At 31.2% G+C, this 9,267-nt stretch overlaps 1 protein-coding gene across 1 annotated transcript; it reads left to right on the plus strand.

Annotated features, from left to right (window-relative positions):
• The first annotated feature begins 666 nt into the window (after positions 1-666).
• LOC114745633 (putative receptor-like protein kinase At3g47110) lies at positions 667-8,962 on the plus strand. Its single transcript, XM_028933794.1, has 6 exons — positions 667-1,405; positions 2,052-2,312; positions 3,288-3,428; positions 3,543-3,761; positions 6,699-8,456; positions 8,625-8,962. The coding sequence occupies exons 1-6, from the start codon at positions 667-669 to the stop codon at positions 8,960-8,962; spliced, it is 3,456 nt and encodes a 1,151-aa protein (XP_028789627.1).
• Positions 8,963-9,267: the final 305 nt, after the last annotated feature.

Here is a 9,267-nt window from a genome sequence, read left to right on the forward strand (position 1 = left end):
CTACCTTATTTTTATAAATAGAACTAGAATAGTAATATATAAATAAGCGAATTATGCAAATAAAAAGTTGGTTAAAAAAGATAGACAGTATAAAAAAGTATTTTATTTTTAAAAAATACTCAAATAAGGAGAGAGAGTTAATGAAAGAGATGATACGTAGGAAAAAGATGTGTGTGAGAAATAAATAATGCAGTACATAACATGTGATTAATAGGAAAAGTAGTTTGGCAATAAAATTAATAGATAAAGAAATGAAAAAAGTTGGTTAAAATTTCAGACATTGTCTAGGTGTAGACTAATCCACGTCCGCCTCTAAAAATTCTTTCTCACATGGATTTAATTTAATTTGGAGTTCTGGAAAACTTAAAATATAAATCAGTTTTCATGAAGTTTAGGAAAAAAATTGAATTTTCTTAATATGGATTTTGGGTTTATGGTTCTTTCACAAGCTGTACTAAATTTTAGAATTCAGCAAATAATAATTGCCATCATTTTTCAAAAGAAGGGGCATGGCAGGGCCCCACACACAACCTGAAAAAGGTTTAGACTTCTGCCATCGCATCTCGTCTTTTTTTTTTTTTTTAAATCCTTTTGGTAGGTTATAATTACTTTTTTCATAGAAATTTTTAAATAGTACTAAGATAATTTGGATATGGAGAAGTATAAATGTGTTTTATTCCAGGATGGTCCATACTTGCTGCTGTAATTGATCTACTAAACATGGGAAAACTTGCTTCCTTTGTTTTCATTTTCTTCCTTCACTACTTTATGGCCTTCTTGGCATGGAGCGAGGGGAATTCCACTGTCGACAAATATGCACTGCTTGCTTTTAAAGCATCTATTGTGGATCCATACAATCTCTTGGCCAACTGGTCTGACTCTTCTTCTTCTCCATGTGATTGGGTTGGTGTTGGATGCAATACACGCCACAGAAGGGTTCATTCCTTAAAACTTAGTGATGCGGGTCTTAAAGGCATCATATCTCCATGGCTAGGAAATCTGTCATTCCTTGTTGAACTTGATCTAAGTATCAATGATTTTTACGGTGAGATACCAAAAGAGTGGGTACAATTGCGTAGGTTGAAACTGCTCAACATGAGCTACAATAACTTTCACGGGCAAGTTCCAATGTGGATAGGAGATTTATCTATGCTTGAGTACCTGAGTTTTCGAAATAATAGTCTCATTGGATTTATTCCATTATCTCTATTCAATTTATCAAGGTTGGAGATCTTGGATTGGAATTCTAACTTCATTCAGGGAAGCATTCCACTTGAGATAGGAAATTTGAAGCACTTGAAGATGTTACAAATTGCAGGGAACAAACTTTCTGAAACTATTCCACCAACAATTTTCAACTTATCTTCACTTCAAAAATTGAATTTGTCCCATAACACTTTGTCAGGTATGTCATGGATAATTTGTAGTGTCTATAGGTGTTGGTTTCTGATGTTTTAATTTTTCTCCCGCTTTCCATGTTTTGTATATTTCAGCACGCCATAGGAATGACACTTTGGTCTGTGGATATTAGTCCAGCCAGATTGGAACGCTCATGGCTTTTTGAAAATAATTATTTATTTTAACATTTAAAGTATATTATAGGCGTTATCTCTCAAAATGAGTAAGAAGATTATGGTCTCAAGTGCATTGATTCTAAGGTTAAACCATAAATTTATGCTGAAAGTTTTCACTAGGGAGCACTGAGGATTCAAAAGCTTTTTTGGATTTAATATTGCCTCGAAAGTTTAAAATTATAATAATTTTACCCTGTTGTTAAAAAGCTAACATTGACCGTTAACATAATGACATAAGTCATTAACATTCTTAATGGTGTGGGGCAAAATTGTTTATGATTTTAAACTATGCAGCAATATTGAACCCAGAAAAACTTTTGAGACTAATTTACTATATTGACTTATGACGTTTCTGACGTGCTCCATGTTTTCAATATTTTAAGGAGCTATTCCAAATGAAGATATTATATATCTCACAAGTCACAAACAATTGATCGCTTTCAGGTACTATACCATCTTTATTATTTAATAATTCAGATCTGCAAGAATTGTCACTCTCCCAAAATCAATTATATGGCAGTCTCCCAACCAACGTGTGTTTTGGGCTCCCGAGACTTGAATTTTTCTCTGTGGCTGAAAACGATCTCTCCGGTGAACTGCCATCTAGTTGGCATCAATGCAAAGAACTGAAGGTTTTGGAATTAGGTTTTAACAGGTTCAACAGAGGATACATACCAAGCGACATTGGAAGTTTACCCAATCTTCAAGTTTTGCATCTCATGAACAACAACTTGGAAGGTATGAGTTCTAATTATAAACCCTTGATAGGTTAATTGCAAATTTATTTTCATAATGTTTATAGGTCATTAATTTGTAACACAAATTATCCGGATATATAATAAACAAATAATATCCCACTGGATTACTTTCCAAAACACGGATAGCATTAAACATGTAATTCAAGTAGTGTCAATTGGCTGTGGATTATAGATAGTTTAATATGAAAGTGAATATCAATGAAACAATATGAAATAAAAATATCCATTTTTTTTTAAAAAAATATTTCATTAACTCATCCACGCCATAAAAATATCGACTTCCCAAGTCAGAGTGATTTTAGAAAATAAATAGTATTTTTACATATTTATTATTATTTTTAACCAATTTTATAGAATCATATTAAATGACTCCATCGTCTAAGTGTTTTAATGGAAGTGTAATTTAAAAGCCAAGGTAGACTTCGTTTTTTTTTTTTGGCTCATTATGTTTAACCTTTGTACTTTTGTTTATTAATGTGAAATTAGTTTTTCATAAAGAGAAAGGTAGACTAACATCATCAATTGGCAGTATTATATTGCACGTTGTTTGAATATTTATATCTAGGAGAAAACTCCTTAACAGGTATATTCTCAATCTACTCAGCCACCAATTTTATTATTTAACAAAATTTCATTTATCATATATAATATATGTGGGTACGGGAGAAAGCAAAGCTTGTTCTACATTATCTCCAAAATTTCAAATTGAAAATACTTTAATTCCTTAAATAAAAATAAAAAATTCTTTTACGGTTATGTCTTGTAGCAGAATCAGTGTTCTATAGTAAATTAGAACAGGACTCTTGCAAAATGCATGCATGATTAAAAAAGGCATATATGGCTTATCATTAAGAGAACTTTTACTAAAATATAGGCTTAATAAGCAAGGCATATGGGTTATTAATAGTATAATATTAATTATCGTGTTGCTGACATTAAATTTTAAATTAAACAGGAGAAATTCCATCATCTCTCTTCAGCAATTCTTCTTTAAGAATATTACGTTTAGGACAAAACGGTTTAAATGGGAGTATACCAACTATTGGGAATCAGACAATGCTGGAAACTTTAGTTCTAAATAACAACTCCTTTTCAGGTATGGTCAATCTACTCATCCATCAATTTGATGCTTCAACAAAATTCCATTTATTATTTGCAAAGTTTATATTCTATATCATCTCTAAAATTCATAAACTGTTTTTTTTCCCAGGTGAAATTCCTCAATCTATCTACAACATACCTTCTTTGAGAATAGTTGACTTTACCTATAACTATTTAAAGGGTAATTTGCCAGAAGATATGTGCTATAGACTCCCTTTACTTGAAGTTTTTGGAGTTGGTCTTAATCAATTCGAGGGACGTATTCCAAAGTCAATAAGTAACTGCACAAATTTGCGAGCCTTATTTTTGTGTCAGAACTCATTTTCAGGTACGCGCAAAGAGTTGTGTGCGTGTGTGTTTATAATTTGGTCACATGTTTATATAGTAATTTCATTCAAACATTCTAATATGAAAAGAAATGATTGTGATCTTTAATTAAAACTTAATGATATCTTCCAACGCGCACATACATACTTGATAATTCCAATCCTTCTTTTGATAAATTACAAAACCAAGGACATGCTCTTGTTAGTCTATATATATATTACTACCCCCAGTTTTTAATATAAGATTTAGTTGATTATTTTGGAGAGATTAAATAAGTTATTAAATTACTTTAAAATATTTATATTTATCGCTTTTATCCAAACTAATTTGCCTCACTTATAAATTGATATACGATCTAATAATTTGCATAAGTATTTTAGAGATCATGTAATATATATTATAATTAAGTAATTTAATAATCTTATTAATCTTTTCAAATTAGTCAATTATTGGGTCTTACATTAAGAATAAAAAACCATATAACATTAAAATTTGAGACATGAATTGCAAAATATTTATTTTTAGTTTTATTAATATTTATTAAAAAGGATCATAAAAATTGTAATTACTTAGAAGGATCAAATTTAAAAGTATACATTTAAAGTATTAAATTTTTCCTAGTGTAACCTTGAACATTCTGTCCTACGTACATTTAAAATTAAAAAGAATAAAACTAAAACTAAAATTAAAAAAATGCCTATCATCCACATGACTATATCTTTTTTCAACTTTTATTCCTCACCGAGGTCCATATTCTGTCCTCTTTCCTATCATCAAGGTATCATTTAATTATTAATATCAATTTTTATCCATTTTTTTTACCAGCAATCAATATTTATCCATTTCTATCATCAATTTTTTTCTGATTTATATTGTCAATTTAAAATTTATAACGTCAAATTATGAACAAACTATTGTGGATCTCATGAAATTATGAGAAAAGAATCATGTTATTTATAATTTTTAGTTTGTAAATAAATAATATGAATAAATGGTATGATTTATTAGAGTTTAATATTATGTGTGCATTATAAGATTCACTCCTCAAAATCGTTTAAGAATAAACTAATCCGTACATCATATATCTTTTTTTTTTATAAATATCATGAATCCATATATATGATCTATATATAAATATAGGAGCAAATAATTAAAAGATTTATAAACATTACATGGATTTTTAATATTTATAACTCACATAAATTTCTTATAAAAAAATTAAACTAACTTCCTTTGAATTTTTTAATGGGTTAATTTTATTTTTATTTCCTAGATATATATAACATTTCTTTAAATGAAAATAATTACATCAAGTTCTTTATATTAATTATGTTACACATGACCATGTGTCCTATTTTTAATATATTAGCATTAATTATAAATTTACATGAAACAAAAAAACATGGATATATATGATTGGAGAACTTAACAATACTAAAATTATATAACTTTTATTTTTAATTAAAGTTTGTTATGATTTTAAAAGTAAAATTTTAATTGTGTCAAAATTGAACGGTGTTCGTGTAATGTTTTTTCAATAGATGTCTATGCAAGTAGTAAAAATTGAGGGAAATTTTGTTTAATTTAGTAAATTTAAAGTTTTAAAAATAGAATGTGGGAGAGATAATGTAAGAGGTTTAATTTGATTTGGGGTAATTTAGTATTTTTAAATGGGAAAAAATTTACCTCCCGTGCCTTATATCCAGTACATCCAATTTCCAATCAACAAGTGCCATGTGGATTTATGAAACCCCTGACCATTTAACGGCGTTACTTCCCTTCATCTCCGTTCAGAGCCTCAATCATTTATCCAGCATGGCCCTATCTGCCGCTAAAGAGACGATTTTGGTGAGGTGGGTGATTCAGTTGCAGAGAACGCTACTGATGAGTTGAGCCCAAAGCCACAAATGGGGGCAGTACCAGTGGGCATATAAAGCACGATTTATTGGGTCTCTCACAATCTGTTGCGATATTTGCACCAACAAATTGATGTTCTTGATTGGTGGCGCAGTATGAAAGGAGTTGCTGTCCCAGCCAGCATCAACAATATTTGCAGAGCCATATTCTCACATAAAACCAGAGAAAGAGAGAGAGTAGCTTCCGCAGAAAGAGTTAAAACAGGCTTCAGTGATTTGCGACACTTCAAACGGAGATGGAGGGGAGTAACGCCATCAAATGATTAGGTGTTTAATAAATCCACATGGCACTTATTGATTAGAGGACTCGATGTAAGCTACTGGAGGTAAGTTTTCTCCTTTTAAATTTATATTTTGACTTTTAGTTCTTTTAAATAATTATAATTTTTATGATCATCATCGATAAATATCATTCTCTCTAGGTTCGTCGTTCTAATTTTTCCGATAAAGATATTACCCACATGTAAATTACTAGCTTGGACGTAACTAATTTCTTACATGGATGAAATTAGTTTCCTCTCTTTCCTATATTTAGGTGTGGACTTCCTAGCCTAGGAAAAAATTGAAATTAGTAAGATATCTGGATTCTTCTTAGAGGAGTGAATTCAAATTTTTGAAACATATATATTTCTTCCAATCCTTAATATAAGAACTTGTTTGACTTTTATTTTGATCCCAAGTATAAGAGCTTAATCCACTTTGTCTCTTATATTTATCTATTTTTTTGAAAATAGTCCTTATAATGATAGTAATTATAGCCAATACATTTGATTAACAAGGATATTTTAAGAAAAACAACACATGTTCATTATAAACAACTAACTTAACTAATTTTTTTAATCTACTCAATTGGTCAACTAGTTTTTATATTAAGAACCGGAGATAATATGCTACAGGAACACCCACGTACAAAACATATCATGTCGTCTGTTTTGTCAATTTTCTACTGTATATAAATTTTATCATCCATCAGCTTTTGTTTTGTAAGGTACTTACCCAACAGCTTTTAATTTTGTTTCCAGGTCTTATACCCAAGGAGATGGGCAATCTTCATAAGCTTGAAGATTTGAGTTTAGTATATAATAATTTCAGTGGACCCATTCCTTCTCACATATTCAACATTACGGCATTGGCAAATGTCTACGTTCAAGATAATTTCCTTTCTAGCTTTCTCCCATCAAATTTAGGAATTGGCATTCCCAATCTGCAGAAACTAGGGTTGGGACAAAATCACTTTATTGGACAAATTCCAATCAGCATCTCAAATGCTTCTAAGCTCACTATTGTAGATCTGTCATGGAATAAGTTTTGTGGAGATATACCAACTGCGCTTGGGAATCTAACAAACATGATCGCATTATATTCTGATGAGAATGATTTGAGTGGGATGATTCCAAGTACAATTAACAGACTGCAAAGCCTTCAACATTTAAGTCTTAGCAACAACAAATTGCAAGGGTCCATCATAAATGAACTGTGCCAAATCAGAAGTTTGAGTGAATTGTATCTAGCCAACAACATGTTTTCGGGAATGATTCCAAAGTGCTTCACAAATACTTCTCTGCGGAGGTTGGATTTAAGCTCTAACAAATTGATTTCTCATATACCCTCTTCTATTTGGAGCCTTGAAGATATATTAGTCTTAGACTTATCCTCCAATGCATTGAGTGGAAGAATTTCTCCTGCAGTATCAAACTTGAAAGCAATTATACTCTTGAATTTGTCAAGAAATCAAATTTCTGGAAACATCCCAACAACTATGGGCTATTTGAGAACATTGCAAAATCTATCTTTGGCACATAACAAACTCCAAGGGTCTATTCCTGAATCATTTAGTGGCATGATAAGTATGGAATCCTTGGATCTCTCCCAAAATTATTTGTCTAGGGTGATTCCAAAGTCCTTAGAGTTACTTGTCCATATGGAGTACATTAATCTTTCATACAATTTATTATATGGAGAAATTCCAAATGGTGGGCCTTTTGCTAATTTTACATATGAATCTTTTATGATGAATGAAAATCTTTGTGGGAAGCCCCAGCTAAAAGTCCATCCATGCAAAAATGGAAACAAGCACATCTCAACTAAAATGATGCTTGTGATCAAATGCTCACCGCCTGTAGTTTTTGCAATCGTTTTGGTTGCCTCATGCCTAATGTTTCTTAAGTTTAAGAAGGTTCATGTTAGTCATGAGATGAACAATAGAGACTCCTTAAATTTGGACACACTAATTAAGATATCCTATTATGATCTTTTGCAAGCAACGAATAGGTTTGATGAGGGTAATTTTCTTGGCAAGGGAAGTTTTGGATCAGTCTACAAAGGAATTCTTTCAAATGGAAAGATAGTTGCTGCAAAAGTATTTAACTCAAACTTGCAAGAAGCATTGAGGAGTTTTGATATTGAATGTGCTGCTATATGCAATTTACGTCATCGAAACCTCATTAAGATCATCAGCAGTTGCTCCAATGGTGATTTTAAATCTCTCATAATGGAATTCATGCCAAATGGAAGTCTTGATAGATGGTTGTACTCCCATAATTATTGTTTAGATATAGAGCAAAGATTGGACATAATGATTGATGTGGCATTAGCCTTGGAGTATCTTCATCATGGTTCTCCTACACCAGTAGTCCATTGTGATATAAAGCCAAGCAATGTTTTATTGGATGAAAATATGGTGGCCCATTTGAGTGATTTTGGAATTGCCAAATTATTAATTGACAGTCACTCAGAAATTTATACGGAAACCTTGGCCACAATTGGTTATATGGCACCAGGTAATAATTTAGTAATCATATTAAGTTTTATTTAAATTTATGTTTCTTATATTCATTTATGCCTATACACACGTGCAGAAACAAATATGCCTATATACGGACATGCATATGCTAGAAGAAACTATAAGTTGTTCAACTATTGAATTTAGCATTCAAATGTATACGCAGAGTATGGATCAAAAGGAGCAATTTCAATCAAAGGAGATGTCTACAGCTTTGGTATTTTGCTCATAGAAATGCTTACAAGGAAGAAGCCAACAGATGAGATGTTTGCTCAAGATCTGAATCTGAAAGAATTTGTTAGCAAATCAACACCACATTCAATCATCAATATTGTGGATGTCAATTTGCTGCGCACAGGCAACCAAAAAATTGGTAATATATTGCTGCATATATCATCAGTTTTTGAATTAGCCTTAAATTGTTGCGCTGATGCACCTGAGGCAAGACCCAATATGTCAGAGGTTGTGGAGTCGCTGAGAAAAAGGAAGGCCATGTTAGTGTAAAATATTCAAGGAACCACTAGCCTGTTGAATAAATGTTAAATCAAATTTTATCTGCTACAGTCTTTCACCCCTTGGATTGTTCTATATTATCGGAACATGCATGAAGAGTGATGATGTCTCCTGTATTAATATATTAATGATTTGAAATTTGAGAATTCTGCACTCCACACCCGCGTTTTGGTTGTCTTCAAGTTAGTCCTTATGTGTTAGAAATATAATTGAATAACAGGAGAATTCATTCCCTTTTTTCTTCAAGATAACTATATCAAGTTTGAAATTTTTTTTTTTTTTAAGTTCATCTCATA

Source organism: Neltuma alba, unplaced genomic scaffold (genome assembly GCF_004799145.2).
Source record: "Neltuma alba isolate B1F8T4 unplaced genomic scaffold, ASM479914v2 tig00004741_pilon, whole genome shotgun sequence".
In the NCBI taxonomy this organism is placed as follows: domain Eukaryota; kingdom Viridiplantae; phylum Streptophyta; class Magnoliopsida; order Fabales; family Fabaceae; genus Neltuma; species Neltuma alba.